The 21,013-nt window shown below is 39.5% G+C and overlaps 2 protein-coding genes across 4 annotated transcripts in view; one reads left to right on the top strand and one right to left on the bottom strand.

Moving 5' to 3' along the window:
• B4GALT6 (beta-1,4-galactosyltransferase 6) overlaps window positions 1–7,173 on the top strand; it is a 28,184-nt gene extending 21,011 nt beyond the window's left edge. The window contains exons 8-9 of one of the 2 annotated variants that reach the window (XM_061598792.1): window positions 259–360; window positions 6,024–7,173. In XM_061598792.1, coding sequence (XP_061454776.1) covers window positions 259–360; window positions 6,024–6,108 — 187 coding nt within the window. In that variant the 3' untranslated portion in view covers window positions 6,109–7,173. Of the gene's footprint in view, window positions 1–258; window positions 361–4,313; window positions 5,095–6,023 lie in introns of those variants that run through there. The other variant, XM_061598706.1, reaches the window with a different exon arrangement.
• A 1,072-nt stretch (window positions 7,174–8,245) lies between these two features.
• On the bottom strand, window positions 8,246–19,072 carry TTR (transthyretin). Of its 2 annotated transcripts, XM_061598571.1 has the most exons (5): window positions 18,946–19,015; window positions 17,638–17,680; window positions 16,807–16,946; window positions 10,381–10,516; window positions 8,246–8,496 (listed from the first exon to the last, which is right to left on the bottom strand). In XM_061598571.1, the coding sequence occupies exons 3-5, from the start codon at window positions 16,908–16,910 to the stop codon at window positions 8,389–8,391; spliced, it is 348 nt and encodes a 115-aa protein (XP_061454555.1). In that variant the 5' UTR covers window positions 16,911–16,946; window positions 17,638–17,680; window positions 18,946–19,015; the 3' UTR covers window positions 8,246–8,388. The 2 variants fall into 2 exon arrangements, with proteins under 2 accessions (XP_061454555.1, XP_061454477.1); XM_061598493.1 differs by lacking the exon at window positions 17,638–17,680 and having other exon boundaries at window positions 18,946–19,072.
• Window positions 19,073–21,013: the final 1,941 nt, after the last annotated feature.

Raw genomic sequence — 21,013 nt, 5'->3', positions numbered from 1 at the left:
AGAACAGGATATGATGCAGGAGGAATCTTTCATGTTCAGCTGTTTCTGCATGGCTGAACAGATAAGCTATGTATAGTTTAATATTTTCTGTCCAATCATCCAAGTGGCTGTGGTGAACACCTCAAAGATACCTTGCATCCACAAGGTTTATCCCCATTTGTGCTAATTGTTTTCAGGATTGCAACCATAGAGTTAATGAGTCAAAATGACTTAACAATTTTAAATTCTTCTTACACGTGTTAATTATTTTAATTATAGGGTTCACTATGTAGGATACAACGTATCAAGACCAGAAGGAGAGCTAGGGAAGTATAAGTCTATTCCTCATCACCACAGAGGAGAAGTTCAATTCTTAGGACGGTAAGAAAAGATGGTTAATTATCAAAATACTAATTGGAGATTTCATTTTCAGTATAGTATGTCACTGGCAGTAAAGTATAACTGATATATCTCTCCATTTATAACTTCTTCATGTTCAAAATGTTTCTTAAATTTATCCCTGTGGAGTATATACAGTTGTTATACCCAAGATTAAGAATGCATGATTTCGTGTCCTGTGCAATCATAGTTCTAATTCATGTGGAAATCCTCTGTGAGTAGAGGAGGCTTTCCTTTTCATATGAGTTGCCCTCAAACTCATGGAGGGCTGCTAATACAATAAAGGTGATGTGCCAGAGGAAGCTGGGTACCTCCTCCACTCGTGTGTGTGTGTTTACAGGTGAGGAGGACAAACATCTAAATAGGGCTTATGTCTTGAATTTCATACCCAGATTGTCAAAATAACACCATGGTTGAGCTAGGATTTGAATTGATTGGTTCTGGTGATATGCCAGCAGACATCTTGACCAACAGAAAAATTAATGCAAGTAATATACTTGCAAGATCATTGTTATATCAGAACCACAAACTTGTATAACATTTTGTTAATTAAAACAAAAAAATTGGATGTTTCTTTTCAAGGAAGAGAAGAGAGAGCAATTTCAGATGATTTTGCTGTTCCAATAATACTGCTCATGCAAGTAGAATGTTTCTGTGAGCAGTTATTTTTGTTCAAGTTGGAATTGACTGATTAAAATTTGTACTTGACCATAGTCTTGTTCTGGAATTGAATCAGTAAGTTCTGAGTTGACAATAAACAAACCCTGCTCATATAAGTAGTTTACTTATATACTGACCAGTATAACATTTCCCATTTCTCTGAAAAAGAAAAATGGTAAAACTTTTTCTGTTCACGGAAGGGGCAACACAATCTCACATGGGATCCTGGCTCTGATGTTTGCCACCCTGGGCTCTTACTGTGTGCTGCCCTGGACTCCTACTGGGAGGAAGGGTGGGATATAAATCTAATAAATAAATAAAATGTTACAATGCTGTCATGACTAGACAGCTGGTGAGCAGAGGTATCTTTTGTATCAGTCATTTGCTGATGTATCATTGTTTTCAGTCATTACATGCGTTGTAGCCTCTGCTATTCTAACAAGCATAATTTTAGAACTTACATGAATGGGAGCCTTGGACAGTATAGACTACTACTTGTATCTCAGGGACTGGAGTTGAAACAGAGTCTGTAAAATATTTTGCCTTTGTATGTAGACACTGGCCATTTTGTTTCATGATATTCCCAGAATAAATCATTTAAGACAGGGGTGGGAGACTATTTTTCTGTCCAAGGCTGCATCACCTTGGGAGTAATCTGTCAGAGCCTGCACGTCAGTGCCATTTTCCCCTTTGCCACCCACATGAAATTAGGCTAAGGGCTGCAGAGGTCCCAGCACTAATTTAACAAAACAAAAATAATTTTGATTTGTTACCTTTCTGAAACCCTAAAAAGTGAAACCAAAATAGTTTAGAAACAAGTACTTTCTCCCCTCACAGGCAGGAGGTCATTCATCTTCAGGAAGGTCCCATCTTGAGGACCGGGTAGGTAGGGCTAGCAATTGACTCCTGAGGAGCAGAACCTTGCCCCAGTTCTCCTCTTATTTTCCTGCTTGGTCATGGAAGGTAGGTTGTTTTTTTGTTTTGTTTTGGCTTTGAAGCTGAGAAATGCATACAAAAGCAAAGCAAATAGAAAACTGGTTTTAGGTCCTTAGTCCTCACATTAATACCTATAATATTCCACAAGGTCTCTATGATTCTAGTTAACACACCTAAAGAAAGAGGGGGATGTAGGTCTTCTCGTGCCAGGATGGTCTTCCATCTAGAGAGAAGGGATACAGAACATAGCCAAAACAGCTCAGGTTCTGAAACAGCATAGCTATTTGCTTAGGTGTCCAAAGCGCTGCCTGTCCCAGGATTTCCAGCATCTGGTCCTCTTGAAAAGTTCACCCAGAGTCTGAAAGAACAGAAAGGCTATCTCTTTAACACAAGAGTTACAGTACAGCAAAGCTCTTACCCTTGGCAACCTTCTTGGAGTGGGGAGACTGTACTCCAGGCTTTCCAACTTACTATGCTTCTCCCAGCTTGGGTCAGTGCAGACAGAATAGTTCTTAGAGGCTTCCAATATCCAGAGATCCTGGTTTAGAGTGCAATGGCTGTAGAAAAGCAGGTGTATCTGTCACCGATCTCATGCTTTTTTATTCAAATAGTCTGCAAATTCAGAACACCAGTCAGGCTTTTTGCCACTTTCTCCATCAAGCAAATGCAAAGACTGGGAGTACACCTCCTGAAAGCAATAAGATAGCAGGCATCTGTCTTCAGAATGCCATTATTCTTGGACCTAACAGAGTTGTCAGCAGTAGATCCTTAGTTTCTCAAGGGATTAGATCTCTTCCTGCAGAGTGCTCCACGCCATCTCAATCCTAAGCAATTCCATCTCTCTGAAGATTGAAAAAGTGAGCAGTGACATCCCATTTGCATCTTAACACCTGACAAACCTTCATGGCTTGAGGCAAGCATGGTGGCTTCCTTCTTAATTAATTCTTAATTATATAGCTGCGGCTGTTTCTGGACTGGGATAGCCTGACCACTGTTGTCCATGCACTGGTAACCTCCAGGCTGGATTACTGTAATGCACTCTATGTGGGGCTGCCGTTGAGGTTGGTCTGGAAGCTGCAGCTGGTGCAAAATGTGGTGGCGAGACTGCTCACTGGGGCAGGGTATTGCCAACATGTCACCCCGCTGCTGAGAGAATTGCTCTGGCTGCCCATTTGCTACCGGGCCAAGTTCAAGGTTCTAGTTTTGGTGTACAAAGCCCTATGGAGCTTGGGACCAGGATACCTGAAAGACCGTCTTACCCCTTATATACCCAGTCAATCACTGCGCTCTGCAGGTGAGGGCCTCCTGCAGATACCATCTTATCAGGAGGTTCGTTCTGCACAATATAGGAAATGGATCTTAAGTGTGGCAGCACCTACCCTGTGGAATTCCCTCCCCTTGAATATTAGGCAGGCGCCATCTCTGTTATCTTTTTGGCACCTTTTGAAGACTTTCTTCTTTCAACAAGCCTTTTAAGTTGAGACCTATCCCAGTTTGCGTCTGTGTTAGAATTGCTTGTTAATATGTGTTTTTAAAAATAATATTTTTAACCCTTTTAAAAAAGATGTTTTTAAAGCTTTTTAAAAAAATGTTTTTAACTTTTTGTTTTAATGTATTTTAAGGTCTGTTTTTATGACGTTTTAAAGTGTTTTTAGCACTTCTGTTTGCCGCCCTGGGCTCCTGCTGGAGGAAGGGCGGGAAATAAATCAAATAATAAATAAATAAATAAATAAATAGGTTCCTGAATTGTCCTAGTTCCTCCCAGATGTCTTTGCTCTAGTCACAAGCATAATATCTTTAGATAGGCTCTACCTTTTCAGTCATTTCACTGGGGAGACTACAAGCGTCATTTCACCTACTGCTCAACTGAACTTAAGATCATAATGATAGGCTAAGGCATAGCTGTTCTGGGGAATGAGATTCAGCTGTCTTGGGCAGATTTGCGTTATATTTCATACTACTAAAGACATTTTTAAGATGTCCAAATAAGCACCAAATAATATTAGTTCATTTTATGTTTGCATATTCCTAGCCATAGGCTGCTATCCTATACCCACGTATCTGGAAGTAAGCCCCATTGAATTCAATTGTACTTTATTCTGAATAAAGATGTATGTAATTGCACTGTGGGTTTTGTGCTGGGTAAGTAATAGCAGATTACATAACGTGTAAGATACTGTTTATATATCTTTTAAAACTTTTTATTTTTAATATGTTTATCTTTGTAGAATAATCAATTATGTGCTTGTTTTGAGACTGAAAATTACTCTCCTACTGTAATCAACTGAACATGATTTTTCATAGCTTTCAGCAATGCTCCTTATTTTTACCTCCCACAGGTATAAACTGTTAAGATATTCCCGAGAACGTCAATACATTGATGGGTTGAATAATCTGTTATATATGTCTACTGTTTTAGTGAGCAGATTGTATACAAATATAACTGTAAACCTTATGCCAGAACTAGCTCCTGTTCAGGATTATTAATAGAACAGCAGAATAAATTATTGGATCAATACTGGAAAATACTGATTTGACAGCGGAAGCTAAAGGCATCAAATCTTTCTGAAAACTTTACAAAAGAAGTCAAATCATTGTCTGTATGACTATTTGTCACCTTGTGAAAAGAAATTCTAGTGGCGGCTACTAAAAATGTTTACATCATGAAACCAACAATATTCAACCCTTGTTTGATCACATTTTCACAACAGAAGCCACTCATCTCAACTACAGATAACAGATTTGTTGCTTGTTTAGAAGCCAAGAAAAACATTTTCTCCCATGAAATATGCTTTCAACAAACTGCAGTTAAAATGAAGGTTTTTATGTTTTTCATGTTATGTAAATATCTGTTAAATTAATATGCTTTTGAATCTGGCAGCATTCAAGAATTCTGTATGTGCTTGAGAATATTTGTGTTCAGTCTCCAGGATTTTATTTATTGGCATGAGATAACATGTAAACAAGTTGATTCTAGACAAAGACTTGGATTGATTTATAATGAAAGATTGATTTGCTACTTAAGATGGTAAACTATTTTGAGCTGCAGGTCTCCCATATACCTGTATGTGATTTTACCACTGATATTTCTGTGAATAATCTTTAATATTTTATTCTATTTATTACTGAGGCAATGCAATGATTCCCTGGTAATGCTTGAAATAATATTATTTATGCATATTGCATGTATGTTATGGGAATCCATCAAGAATGTTCATTATGGTCCTGGTTGTCTGCCAATAGTGTTGGTGTCAGATTTGTGCCTAATCATTCTATTAATTAAGAGTCTGTATTGCTGCTTATAGATCTCTTTTTAAACACCTTGCTACCTTCCTTCCAAAATCAAAAGAGCAAAACGGTATCTTCATTAGAAGGTCAATGAGTGATAATCGGAGGAGAGTGATGGTAGAAAGCCTTCAAATTAGTAGAATGAAAATTTCAGAATATTTGCTGTTGGTTCCCTTGGGCTAATCCCAGTTGGAATCCTTTGAAAATCTCTAACACAATAATTGCCGTTAAGTGTTAAAAGCTTCTTTTTTTAAGGTTCTGTGCACTTTCCACAATACACTGTTCTTCATGACCTCTAGAAAGGGTAAGCATTCTTACAATTCCATGGGGTTCTTCTGATCTCATGTTTTCTTATACCCATCACATATAACTGGGTAAGCGGCAGTAACACAGCTGAAGCTCTGCTCACGGCCGGCGTTCAATTCCAACGGAAGGAGGAAGTCGAAGGTCGGTAAAATGAGTAGCCGGCATATGCTGGGGGGTAAAGAAAGGCCAGGGAAGGAACTGGCAATCCCACCCCATATATACGGTCTGCCTAGTAAACATCGCAAGACATCACCCTAAGAGTCGGAAACAACTTGCACTACAAGTGCAGGGACACCTTTACCTTTTTATATGTTCACTAGTTTTTGTGGAATGAGTGAAGTTTGCCATATTATGAGTGCTATTCTTTAATATACTTTTATACTAGTGCATTTCATACCATATGAAATGAATGACATTTTCTGTTGTAATGTTTTTATTTTGCTAACTCTTGCCAGGATTCAGCAATGTGAGAACCAAAGAATTGCTTCTTTATCCTTACAAAATGAAAAATGCTTCACTAAACATTTACATCAAGAATGAAAAGAATACAGATAAATTAGTTCCTCAGCAGATGTGCTGCAACTGTTTTGGATTCAAAATTGCTTATTCTTGTCTCTTCTTTAGAACTTCAGCATAATATTTTATTGTAGGCTGAGCATTACTAGATATTACAAGAGACACTTTTCATTGCAAATAATATGCAAATTTTGACTTGGCACCTTATAGAGGTAGATATGAACAGTTCTTGCCCATAAACTAATGATGTCATGAAGACACAACACAAATCAGGATGCAAAAAAGTATTTAAATTTAATTTAGATTTCCACATTATGTGCTTTTCTTCCCCTCACCCCCAATTCACTTGTGGACTTTTGCAAAGCTAAATATATGATGCGTTTATCATGTAGCATCCTGATTTAATATGGCCACATTATTTGAATGAAAAGGCTTACCTTTAAAATGTTGCCAGCTTGTTGCAAAATTTTTATATAGGTGTATATTAATATATATTTTATGCCTTGGGGCATAAAATTACATTTTTAATCTATCAAAAAATAAAACTCCAAAATATGATGTACATTTTTTTCTGCCTAAACACACCATTCTGTAGCAGATTTTAATATGCCATGTGCCTTTGAAGTAGCTTACAATGGGATCTGGAAGCCATTATATTCTTTATTCATGACCTCCTATTATAAAACCATTGAAAATCTGAATTTGCTCTCCAGTTTCCAGCAGTTCACAATTAAAAATCCCTCTAACTGAGAATATGATTTTCAAGATTAAAAAGAGAAATTATAATTAAACTAAAGTAATAGTAATCATGTCCTTTGAAGTCCATTGAGAATACTACAAGTTTTTTCAGATTATCCCTATTTTTTCTCTCATTCCCCGTTCCACCCCTACGATATTTTGGACTAAAATGAGAGGTCATTGACATGTGATTTCCCCCTTGTCTCTTTGGGTCTATTTTTTAATATTATTGAACTTTAACTTGTGATTTGTCATGCAAACTATGTGAATTGTTAAAAAGCACTCACAGCACATCAGAGGGAAGTGTACTTCACATTTTACTTTTCCAGCTGTGAGATGCTCATTAAATGCACTGAAACTAATGTTGGCAATTGTATATGGAATCATGCTATGACATTTTATTTTGCACATTAAAATGTTTGTACTTTTTAAATACATCATCTCTTGAAATACAGTGTCTTAAAACTGTGATGTAGTGGAGTTTTTTTTAACATTGTAGCTTTTATTTTGTTTTGAAATAGTTTTGATATAGTGTAAGTTCTGTAGTGCTACTGCCTTATACACAATATATTTCTTCATTTTTTAAAAAGTCCGTTCTAGAGGAGTTCTACATCATTTTATTTTGCAAAGTTTAAATGGAAAGAGGTTTTAATCTTATTTTTTATTCACATTGTCTTAGGGTGGCATCTCATTGAAACGTATGTTCTTAAGTTAGTCATAACTAAGTCTTGATTTCAATGGGTCTGTTCTAAGTATGCTTTGGTTGGATACTATTTTTTGTTCTGAGCAAGCAAACACTCACTGCCTGGTATTAGAAACATACCCTTAATTATTCAAGAAACAGCTCAGCTTATTGCTCATGATTCCTCATTCATGCCTAGCTGTTCTCAAGTGCCTGAAGATGTTTTTCAGGTTAGCTTTTCCTAAACTTCTACTAGGTTGGTCACTGATTTTAAATGCAGATAATGGCTTGGATCCTAAGTCTGTGCTCCATTCACAGAAGGTAATTTGCACTCATAGTGGAAACTATTTTCAGGGTACACTTATTCTCTTGGGTACATATATCACTAAGAGCACTGAGTGGGGATCCTTGTAGGGTGTCTCCTTCCCTCTGCCTTAAGCTAGTCTTATATGCCAGTAGCACTGATTTTCTTCAGGTCCCTGTACACCTGCAACTTGTGAGGGAACATAGCAAATCCTGTGCATATATATAAGTTGAGCAAGAGAGCAGTCATCATTGTTACTGAGCTGGTGATCACTGGGTATGTTAGCAGCTTGATGTGGAACGTGAAATGGGTATAGTACTTACGATAGTTGAGAAGGAGTAATGGGTGCTTCACATGTTGGTTTAAACATAATTGTCTCTTGTTTGTAACACACAAAATGACACAAGCTATTTAGAGAAGAAACATTTATTGGTGCATTTCAAAAAAGGTTTAGCCAAGATGTTAATGATAGATGTTACTGTAGCAAACAAGCCATTGATTACACAAATTAATTGCTGCCTCTAAAACAGTTCTAGAAGAGTCAAATAGTAGGGAGAACACTTGAGAATAATGAATAGCGTCATTCCTTTGGGTCAGTGACAACAGCTGTAGTTGAATAAGAATAGGGACTAAGAAGAGCAGCAATGGTGTAATGACGATGACCGTAATTGTTAGCAGTAAAAACCACCTGGAAGAGGAAAATACGTAAGTTGGGCATACAGTGTTTTTTATTGTAAAAAGCATTTTTTATAGTTTTCTTACATTAAAAGTTACTGATTCATCATCAGTTGCCTGCTCTACAAACTGTCTAAATGTTCTCATTTGTCTACTTTTCTTAGACTGGCCAATTAATTTCAGTTGAAGAAGGAATATATCTCTGTACACAGAAAATTAATATAGACTAGAGATTGGCTTCCTCCACTAAAATAAATAGTACCATCTTGCTAATTGGGGATTATGTGCACATCAGATTCTACCTGTGAAATAAATTGTTGGATAGGGACAATTTTGTTTAGATTTTAGTTAACAAATTAATGAAAATTCCCATTGACTTTTTAGTGTTCAGGATCATTTTGTGGTTTCCGTTGTCATTGATCATTGAAGATATGCCTTTTTTCATGTGGTTAGTCATTAAAACCACTTACTGCACTGCCCCAAAACATTGGAAGGTTTTGCTGTATTTTTGAGAAGCATTAAGGGAGGTGTGGGGAGCCTTTGGCTGTCCAGATGTTGCACAATGTTACAACTCCCATCACCTGTCCATTGGCCATGCTTGCTGGGATTTATGGGAGTTGTAGTTCAGCAATGTCTGGGAGGCCAAAGGTACCCCACCCATTCTTTAAGAAGTGCCCAGCTTTAATACATATTCACCAATAGGCAAAAAACCTTGCAGTTTAGGAACATACCTATAGCCAACAGATATTTCTATCAAACTTTTAAAAAGCAGGGAAATTAGGCAGGGGGAAGGGGAGAGGGGAAGGAGTGGGGAGGAGGGCAAGTTTTATCAACTGTATGCTTATTGAGTTCAATTGGATTTACTCCTGTGCAATCATGCTTAGGAGAGGTGAAACTGACCTGAGGGAAGGGCAGAGGGGGAGGGAGAGGGAAGGGAGAAGATTGGGTGGGTGGGTGCGCCCCAGGCAGAGAAAGCCCCTTTCCTTTCCAAAAGGAAAACAGTGGTAACAATATCATTATGATAATAGTATGGTAATAAGTACTTTTCATTCTGAACATGCATATGAAGTTAGAGAGCCATTAAAAATAGCAATGCCAGCTAGCTATCAAGCAGAATATAAAGTGAATGTACCTTGGTGGCTTTCCTAATGTTTTTGCACTTTGAAAACTTTTTGGCAGAGTCCACTTGTTAAGGCCACCATGGCCTGTTTTGCCTACATATTCCAGACCCTGGGACCTTCCCTATGCATGCTTGAAAGCTTGCAGTGTCTAACCAACAGAAACTGGCTTAGTAAACCACATTGGCTTGTATTCAGCATAGCACTAAGCAACTTGTTCCATTGGTGCAAGAATTTCGTCTTGCACAACGAATTTATCTTCTCCCCTGTGCCCCATCTAAATCTGTTCTGGTGGTTTCCCCAACAGTCTAGAGCAGATTTGGGGATGGCATGGGGTGTGCACAAGAGTGGGGAGGAAATATCATTGTGCTAGTGTTAACTCTTGCACTAGTGCAACGTTTTAGTTGAATACTGCCTGTTGCTTTAAAAAAATTTTTTTTAATAAAAAAATCTTTATTCGCTGTTATGGTGAACACAATGAAATTATAACTGTAGTATAGCTGAATATGTAATGCAAGGTTTATTGGTCTTGAACAGGGTGAACTTCAGATTTGGATGAGGTTTTTAACAGGATCACATACTAACATGTAGCTATTCTTTTAATCTGCACATACTGCAGCTCTCAGCTTGCACCCTTCTCTCCCACCACCACTCCTTTGCATAGTTAATAAATCAAGCAGCTCCATGATGATATTTGATGCTGGAAACCAATTATATTAAGGGATAAAAACCATGTGAGTGCTTTACATTATATATGGGGGGGGAATCCAAATACTCACATCAGCATATTCATGAAATGGAGAAACACCAAATGCCTTCCAGTATGAGCTGGTGTCAAACTCGACCTTGTACAAACCTTCTGTAAACTGTTCATCTGTTGTAAGCTCATGGATTTCCCCAAATTCATTTGTTTTCCTATAATACAGATTTAGAAAAGTTGTAAGGATGGTGTCTTTATAGACATTGATACAATATGTAGATAGGTTATTTTATGGACATCTCTGAGACGTCTGTGAAGATAAGGTTGTGCTTTTACGTTGCAATTCAAGGTTCAACTACAAATTTATCCAGTTTTATTTCAGAACTAGCTAGACTTCAGGGATGCAAACAGCACTACACTCAGCTTACTCTTTTAAACTTGCTTGAGCTGCCACTCACAGTGGTGGGCAGGAACTAACTACAATTGAGGGAAGGGTTATAGCTCAGTGATAGAGTATCTGTTTTTCATGCAGAAGGTTCCTCGGTCATTCCCCCGAACACCAGCTAGGGCTGAGAATGTCACCTGCCTGCAATCCTGGAGAGGTGCTGCTAGTAGATATGGATAGCACTGAGCTAGATGGACCAATGATCTGACTTGGTATGAAGCAGCTTCCTATGTTTCTGTGTCCATTATTGGCCGCAGGTATGGCATTGCTCCAGCACAGAAACCCTAGCATTTAAACGCAGGTGAGGCCTTGGTATGTGGTGTTTGGAGGAGTGCAGCCTACCATGTTCATGCACCCTATCTTGGCTTACAGCTAGCTGGAATGGAATTGACTGGATGTGTTCGGGAGGTATTAAATGTCTCTTTATGAGAGGGAGACTTGAAGGGTGCAATTGCAGGTCACTGCTGAAGAAGTCCTCCTTAAATTAAAATTATTGGGCAGTTGCAAGTATCCCTTTCTTGAGCATGGTGCTTGAGTGGGTGGTTGTCATCCACTTCCAGGTGCTATTAGAAGAAAGTGATTGTCTGGGTACATTTCAATTTGATTTCAGGCCTGGTTTTAGCACTGAAATGTCCTTGGTCTCACTGATGTAGGATCTGTACTGGGAGAAGGACAATAGAAATGCAACCCTGCTAATTCTCTGGAATCTGTCAGTAGCATTTGTGTATCATCAACCTTAACCTCCTCCTGAACAGAGTTTGGGAGTGTTCTTGTAGTTCCATTCCTGTCTATAGGGCTGATTCTAGGAGGTGGTCCTGGGAGACTATGGCATTCATGCGCTGGCATCTTGCAGTGTTCCATCTTGTCTCCTGTTTTTTATAAAAACATTTACATGAAACATAACATCTATTTACTTTTGGGGGGGGGAGAAGGTACTCTTCCTGACCATGTCACAATGAAAGGGGCAGTAAGTGGGATGGAGCTCACAGGCTTTGCAGGCACCAGGAAAAGTCCTCAAGGGCTCAGGTTCACAGTCTGGGGATTACTGGAAGTTCAAGCAGCCTCAGTAGCACAGAGCAAAGGCTGGTTTGCCAGATGCAAAGACTGAGGTTTGTATCAGTGAAAATGTGTTTAATTAAAAAAGAAAGTTGCCAGAAAGCTGAAAAATCTGCACATGCAAAATGCATGCAAGGCCCTTAGCATCACTAGTCTCTCTGGACAATAGCTGGGCTCTACATTCTTCCGTAATAAATTTTAGACATAGAAGGGAATGCTGACTTACCTTGTCTTACAACATGGATTAAATTTATTCTTATCCAAGGCTGAAATACAGTTTATCACCAACTGTACCACCTATGCCACCTACCTACCCACTATCACTTGATACAGCTCTAGGTACACTGGGATGGGTGGGCAGTTTCAGCCCTTTCACCCAGTAGTGTAGTGGCAAATTCAGAAGTGCAGGGTCTGTTCATGATCGCCACAGCCACATCCCATTCTAAAAGTACAACCTTCTTAGATTATACAGGCACTCTAGCCAGCATGGATTTTCGCATTCCACAATGTTAAATTGAAAATACCCCCATGCCATTCTGATACTTCCCATAAACTTATTTCAAAACAAAACCTTACAAAATTTATAATCCTGAACTCAGAAATGCTTGCGTAACAACCTTTACGTTTTCTTGGTGAAACACAAAACACTCAGAAAGAATCAAGAGTTCAAAATGTAAAACAAGAGGGAAAAAACCCCGGAGCCCTTTTGGACTTCTTTCTGTCAGTTTTTCTCATAATTTGTTGAAATTAATTAAAAATCAGCCATGTTCACAGAGTACCTGTAATCCTATTACTGACCTTGCCCCATACTCTGACCTTCATTTTCTGCAATTTAAAGTTAGAAAAATGCTTGACCGATTTTTAATTTAAGAAATTTAGCATTGGAGTCAATGATAAGCCCGGGCATGCTCAGTAAGGACCAACTGTCAGTATTCTGAAAGCTAGACTCACAGCTGCTTGGCCAGGCTAATCAGGGGCCATACCTACACCAGACCTTTATTTCACTTTAGACAATCATGGCTTCTCCCAAAGAATCCTGGGAAGTGTAGTTTGTGAAAGGTGCTGAGAGCTATTTGGAGACTCCTATTACCCTGACAGCTCCAGTGGTCAGAGGAGTTTAAAGTCAGCAGTACTGTCAGCCCCTCTTCTGGGAATTGTAGCTCAGTGAGGGAAATCGGAGTCTCCTAGCAACTCACAGCAACTCTTCACAAACTACACTTCCCAGGATTCTTTGGGGGAAGCCATGACTGTCTAAAGTGAAATAAAGATCTGGTGTGGATGTGGCCAGGGACAGCTTTGATTTAAGTTTGTGTGGAAGATTACAACAAGGTGGGGGAAAGCCTGAAAAACAATGATACTGTTCACAATGTTTTCCTTTTGGAAAGGAAAGGGGCTTTCCCTTTGCCCAGTGCACACTCACCCAATCTCCCCTCCCTCACTCCCTCCCCCCTCTCCCCTCCCCCTTACTCCCTTCCCCCTGCTCCTCCCTCCCTGCCCCTCCCACAAGTCAGTTGCACCTATCCTAAGTATGATTGTACTGAAGTAAATCATACAGAACTCAAAAAGCATGCAAATAATCAAACCTGCCCTCCTGTCCTCCCTCCTACCCCCTTCCCCTCCCTTTACATTCCCCTCCTCCTCCTTCCTCTCCCCCTTCCCCTCCCTTCCTCCTTCCCTCTCTCCCTTCCCCTTCTCCTCCCCCGTGGTCAGTTTTACCTATCCTAAGCATAATTGCACAGTAGTAAATCCCATTGAACTCATAAGCAAGCAAATGATCAGACTTGCCTTCCCCTTTCCTCTCTCCTCCCCCTCTCTCCTTTCCCCCTCTCTTTTCCCTCATTCCCCTCTCCTCTCCTCTCCTCCTCCCCTCCCCTCTTCTTTCTTCCTCCTCCCCTGCCCACTTCAGCCCTCCATCCCTCTTTTCCTCCTCCCCCGTGGTCAGTTTCACCTTTCCTAAGCATGATTGCATGGGAGTAAATCCCCCCTGAACTAAGTATGCAAATGATCAAACCTGCAGTCCTCCTCCCCTCCCCCTTCCATCTGCTCCCATCCCCCTCCTCCCCTCTGCCCTTCCTCTTCCTCTCCCTCTTCTGCCCATGGTCAGTTTCACATATCCTAAGCATGGGAGGATATCCCATTGTACTCAATAAGCATGCAAATGATCAATCCATTCTGAGCAAACTTGCACAGGATCCCATTTCTCATCTCCTGGATTAAAAACAGAGAAATTCACTAATAGGCAAAAAAAACCTTGTGGTTTAAGAACATACCTATAGCCAAAAGATTTCTATCAAACTTTAAAATGCAGGGAAATTGGGCAGCTATAGTGAATGCACGAGGGGAACAGTTGACCTGACCTCTCTGAGATATTGCACTACCTTACAAATTTGTAAAAATGCAAACACAATTTGGGTTGGTCTTTCACAGTCCAATCCACTTCCTGTGTAGCTTGGAAGAACTTGGTAACATGTGCCTCTGAGCATATGGTGAGTCATGGCAACACAAGCAATCATCCCAAATAACAGAAACAAGACATGTGCTGTGCAGATCTTGTTTTAGCAAGGAGAAAGCAACAATATTAAGGCAGTTGATATAGTTCAGAAAGTCACTTTAAAAATGTTTGATTTACTTTGCAATTTTATTGAAGTTTCCTATAGTAAATCATTTTCATTTCCTTCTGTTTCTGTGAGTATGTGAAGTACAGCAACACTTTGCATAATTTACACTAAACAAACTCCAAAAACAATTGTGGAATAATGGCACTGACTATTCTGCAGAATAGTCTCCAATGGACATGAGGAGTGTCTCAGTTTGCACAAGATAAAACAGTGGGAGGTGAAATATAGAATCATAGAATAGTAGTTGGAAGGGGCCTATAGGGCCATCAAGTCCAACCCCCTGCTCAATGCAGGAATCCAAATCAAAGCATTCCCAACAGTTGGCTGTCCAGCTGCCTCTTGAATGCCTCCAGTGTCGGAGAGCCCACTACCTCTCTAGGTAACTGGTTCCATTGTCGTATGGCTCTAACAGATAGGAGGTTTTCCCTGATGTTCAGTCAAAATCTGGCTTTCTGCAACTTGAGCCCATTATTCCATGTCCTGCACTGTGGGACGATCGAGAAGAGATCCCGGCCCTCCTCTATGTGACAACCTTTCATGTACTTGAAGAGTGCCATGATATCTCCCCTCAGTCTTCTCTTTTCTAGGCTAAACATGCCCAGTTCTTTCAGTCTCTCCTCATAGGACTTTGTTTCCAGTCCCCTGATCATCCTTGTTGCCCTCCTCTGAACCTGTTCCAGTTTGTCCACATCCTTCTTGAAGTGCAGAGACCAGAACTGGACGCAGTACTCAAGATGAGGCCTAACCAGTGCTGAATAGAGGGAACTAATACTTCACGTGATTTGGAAACTATACTTCTGTTAATGCAGCCTAATATAGCATTTGCCTTTTTTGCAGCCACATCATACTGTTGGCTCATATTCAGCTTGTGATCAATGACAATTCCAAGATCCTTCTCACATGTAGTATTGCTGAGCCAAGTATCCCCCATTTTATCTAGTAAAGTTCGTGGTGTGCTGTATGTTTTTAATTGACCATTGCCACCCTTCCTTAAGTGGAGTAGTTAAGCACAGCAGACTGAACACATGCATCTTGGGCAGACCAAGTTTGTTTTTTTCCAAAAGCTAGATTCATTGCTTAAGTAGCAACATATTGTAATCAGCCTGATTTTACATCAAACTGCAGTTTCAGATTCAACTGTTAATGTGCCCAAGCTAGAAATAGAACATAGCCTCGAGTTTGAAACACAAAAGGGTGTCTTCACCATCATATGACATTGACCAATAAAAAGGCTTTCAAATTAATAAAAATAAATTTGACACAGGTTTCTAGAATGAATAATGAGAGAAATGTAATTTTCTAAGTTAGACTTTCTGTAGAAACAGTAGTAACATAGGAAAGAAGCAAAGTAACAACACCAACAAACATACAAAAAAATTAATACTCCATCTTTGGAGATGCAGTCTTGAGTGCAGGTGTTGCCACCACTCACCATATGCTCAGAGGCACATGTTACCAAATTCTTCCAAGCTACACAGGAAATGGATTGGACTGTGAAAGACCAACCCAAATTGTCTTTGCATTTTGACAAATTTGTAGGGCAGTACAATATCTCAGAGAGGTCAGGTCTCCTGCTCCCCTGGTGCATTCACTATAGCTGCCCAATTTCCCTGCTTTTTAAAGTTTGATAGAAATATGTTTTGGCTATAGGTATGTTCCTAAACCACAAGGGTGGGGGTTTTTTTGCCTATTAGTGAATTATAGAATAATCTGGCCAGGCTTGAATACTGCTTTCTGCTTCTCTATTACTTTCACCATTTGACTGTTCTTTAGAAAGTTGTAGGAACTCCTTTCACTCTGATTGGCTCCAATCAGCAAAAAATGACAAGGAAACAAGTTAGAAGATTCTTCTCAGTGACCAACACGCTCCCCTTTCATGCTAATTGGCTCATAGGATGCTGGAGACATAGGGACCCTGCTAGGACCTGGCTCCCAAAAAAGTAAGGGATCTAAGACCCCCCTGAGACCCTGGATGACTGCACTCCTGCTTTCGCCACATGTATCCCCCTATTGAAAAATGTTAGTTTTTCTTCTTTTTAAGATAGCAAATATCTAGCCTTTATAGTTGCAGGGATATGTGACTTTCAAATGTGGACCACAGTACCAGTCGTAACTAGGAAGACAGTCTATGGTAGATATATAACAATTAGGCACCCCCATCACATGTTTATTTTACTGATACAGGGTGATTATGCCCCCACAGTGATAAGGTGGAAAGTTGTTTCTGCTGCTCTGGGAAAATATAATCTGTATAAGCCGTTGAAAATTACAGTGAGATTTGAAACAGGTTTGTTGGTGGCAGTCTTGTGGATTTGCATGGTTTGGCGATGCCATCTTGGCAAGACTGACTTGCTTGTCAAGACACTTTGCATGCCAGGCAACTTACCCACTAGCAAACTCCTTCCAGTTCCCATCTTCAGCCTTTTTGGACACTTTGACTTCTAGGCTGGTAGCTGGGCTTCCTCGTACGGCATCCAGGACTTTTACCATAAGAGGGCACTTGGAGTCGATGGAGCCGTGGGAAACCTTGATATGGCAAGCAAAAATATCTATCAGTGTATCTGTAGTTCATAGCCTATGTTGTGCGCATGAGGAGCACAATACAAATTATTCAGCTGCCTGGACACTTCCTGGGTCTTGGGGGGGGGGGGGAAGTTTAGCTTTTTACTGCAAGTGACATTTATATAAAGATAGACACATATGCAGCTTTGAGAAATGGCCTCTTAAGGATATTTAAAAGCAAGAACAAAATAAAATGATAGGTCAGTACAGGCATTGCCTTTAACAAATAGATTATTCTCTTATTTCTTGAGCTGAAAAAGAGTCCCATTTCCCCTCCTCCCCACTTTACTCTGATCCAAAGGCAGCTTTTCCATGGGTCTTGTTAATGAATATTCATCTGACACAAACAATGTTCTTCAAGTTGATAGAGGAAGTTGAGTGTCACACCATTAATGTTTAATTATTAACTATTAATAATTCAGAATCAAACTTCACATCTTCCAGTAAGTAAAAGTAAAAATGAATTTCCTTTTATACAGTAAGAAGATGAACTGCAAAGAATTAACAGATTTGCCACTGTCATAAACTGTACTGAGATATTTTAGAGTTGAAACATTTGCCATATATATCAACATCTTAAATGTTTTAAATAATTACCCAAAATAGTGAAAACTATAGAAATATAAAATAGAACAGAACTCCTGTGTACACTTACCTGAGAGCAAGTCCCATTGAACTCAGTGGGACTTACTTCTGACCTGAGAAGATAAGCATTGATAGGATTGCACTGTCAATTCCTCAAAAAGTGGTAGCAATTTAAGATTTTAAATATGTTCAGAATATGCATATGTGAAACACAAACAGGGAGCTATTTTATTTTTTATTAACTTTATTATAAAATAAATACATATATAAGTTCATAAACAAAGGAAGATGAAATTTCAATAAAAATTCTACCAATTACAAAAAGAAAAGAAAGAAAAATATGCATATTTATAGCATATTTATCAAACTGATTAAAATAATTTGTGTGGGTCTTTATTCTCCTGATAATATATTTTGAAATTGCCCCAAACTACAGACATACTGGGATAACAACTTAAAATATATACAAGAAATAACATTATATATTACCACATAAGCCATGTGTAATTCTGCTAAATAATATTATTAAAGACATAGATATTAAAGATATAGTACTAGATAAAAATGGTTATTATATATATATATATTTAAATGATGTCAAACGTAAGCAATGTATCTAGTTCTCCATCTGTAAATGGCAAGAGTTACCACTTTCTGCATTGTGCACTAAAAGACTTTGGGATCTATGGGTAACTTTCCTCAAAGAAATGATATCTCCTTGAAAGGTGAAGTTTTCTGCAACTCCTAAGAGAATTCTCTCTGTGCACTAGAGAGCATACATTATACCATGGCCACGGTCACACCACACATTTATTCCACTATTATTCCACATTAACATGGCTTCCCCAAAGAATCCTGGGGAGTGTAGTTTGTTAAGGGTGCTGAGTGTTGTTAGGAGAGCTCTGTTCCCCTCACAGAGTTAAAATTGTCAGAGTTCTCTGGAAAGAGGGATTGATTGTTAAATTACTCTGCAGATTGTAGCTCTGTGAGAATAGGAGTCTCTTAACAACTCTCAGCACCCCTCACAAACAACAACTCCCAGGATTCTTTGGGGAAAGCTATGACTGTTTAAACAGGAATAAGTGGAATAAATGTATGGTGTGAATGTTGCCTAAGATAGACATTATGTCAGTATCTTTTAATTTAATCTTTTAATTTCTTCAATATGATTAAATTACTAGTTGCCAGCAATTTGATATATATTCCTTCACAGAGAATGTGCTTCAGCAACATGAAAGAACCCATAAAATCCCTTGGTGAATGATGCAGCAATCAAAAGATAAGGGCATTTCACGGTAGGATTCAGCATATTTGTCTATGGTACAGATTTTATAATTTTGTGAGAAGATCCAACTTTCCCCCCTAATGCAATACTTACTAGTGGTGTAGCTTCAGTAATGTACACCATTGCAGCCAAGAAAATAAGAAGCAGAGAGGAGGAGGCCATTGTGTGCACGCGTGAGCAGTCAGCAAGCTCCTGTCAGCAGCTAGAAGCCAGTGGGATTTGAGTTTTTATACTCCACCTTACTACAAAACAAGCTACTTATCAGGTGACCATATGACTTTAAACCTGCTGATTCTGATTATTGACTTAGTAAGCAGTCCAGCTGTGTAGTACTTCCATCCGTTGGCCTCTCACAGAAATCCATGGGATTATAGAATATGGAAGGAGAGCCTACACAGGCACTGAGAGTAAGAAAATGAGTAACCCACACAAACATGAACCTTGCCTATTGGGATTAGGATGTTTGGACTCATCAGTGGGGGGAAAACAGTTAAGCAACTGTTGTTTACTTACATTTTACTGACTGCAGAATGCCCATTGTTTATGGCAACTTCTAACTTGGAATCAGTCTTGCCTTCATTCTTACACAGTTTTATCTGTTATGGTCTGGCTGGCCATGATAGATCCTGCTTTTCTGCAGTGGACCAAGTACCATGATTGTTTTTATTTGCTCTTTTTAACTGTAACATTCTGGGATTCTCCTTGCCAATACAAGGTCTTCAGGACAAGCAGCTTATTGGCTGTCTGCTTCATGTTGGGAAGTAGTCTGCATTATATGCATATTACTTCACAAATAGTTATGAACTGGTGGCTATATGTATGGTATCACGGATTATGGTATCTCCATTAGTGCAAATCTGTAGCACAAATTGGATAATGTCTAACGGCCAGCAGACACCCATTGGCCAGGAAGATAGAAAATGTTGCTGAAGCTCATTCAGAAGATTCCAGCCCACCCCCAAACAACTGAACCCCTTTAATTAGCAACTTTTGTTTTACTTCTCTGTTGCTCCACTGCCATTTATCAAAAGCTTGATCTGTTGATAATAGCTAGTGATGATGGCTATTTACATGCCTTTAAATCTCCAGCTGATGATTTTGTAGATCAAGGTGTTATTAAAGGCTCAAAATGAAGCGAGACCATTTTTTCCTCTTATGTTTATGAAGATGTTTATATCCTGTACTTTCTGTCCCAGTTATAGGGTGTCCAAGACAGCAACCCTTCATATCACAAACTACTTTAGAACATCCCCGCTCCACTTCAAGTCTGAAGACCTCATGGGAGTGGTGGTTGGTGCCTATTGAGACTAGAAGGATGGAAGGCAGGGAAGCCAACAATGGGTGAAATGAGTCAACTAATTCCAGTTTTGTCTCCATCCTCTCTGCTGAGTTCTACAGGGCAACCCTGAGGCTAAGGAGAAGGAAGCTGAGAGACAGTGCCACCCCCTGGCCTGTTGAAGGCAGGCAGGTGGCAGCTGCCTGAGGACAGAATGAGGTTGGCTTGGCAGTTCCTCATTTGCCTTATGGATCAATCTTTGATGCCCCATGGCCAAACATATTGCGTTCTGTGATTCTTTGGAACTTGGATGTGGTCTGCATAGGTATGTGCTGTGTCAGTATCTGCATTGTGTCAGGATTGGTGCTGGACATACATTGAGGAGGTCCTGACAGAAGAGGCATAATTATGTTACAGGCCTTCCTTCTATGGCCTTCTGTAATCTCCCACGTGGAGACAGATGATTCATTGATAACCTGTATGTATTTGCGGATACAGCATTATTTACTTGAAGCATTTAAACCACACGCTTCAACCAAAAAAGGCTCCCAGAGTAGCTTACAAAGATCAATAATATGAGAGGCTTACAACTAAAAGACATGACACTAGGGTTGCCAGGTCAGAAGCATCCCAAACCCTGAGATTTCAGGGTTGGCCCTTAGTGATGGTATGGGGATGTGCCCTAGTGTTGTAATAGGGTGGGTCCTAGTGATGTCATTAAGCATGATACATTAAGCATCAACCACAGTTGCTTGGAGCATACCAAGCAAACAAAAAAAATTCTCTGATTGGAAATTAAAATAGAAATCTTAGCTAAATGAGGGCTTTTCCAGGTCCAGCTGAAGTGTCGGGATCATTCCTTCTCACCTGCTTAGAGAGCCTGGG

This window comes from Rhineura floridana, chromosome 1 (genome assembly GCF_030035675.1).
Source record: "Rhineura floridana isolate rRhiFlo1 chromosome 1, rRhiFlo1.hap2, whole genome shotgun sequence".
In the NCBI taxonomy this organism is placed as follows: Eukaryota; Metazoa; Chordata; class Lepidosauria; order Squamata; family Rhineuridae; genus Rhineura; species Rhineura floridana.
The sequence above is the reverse complement of the archived record's forward strand: the minus strand, read 5'-3'. Positions and strand labels throughout refer to the sequence as shown.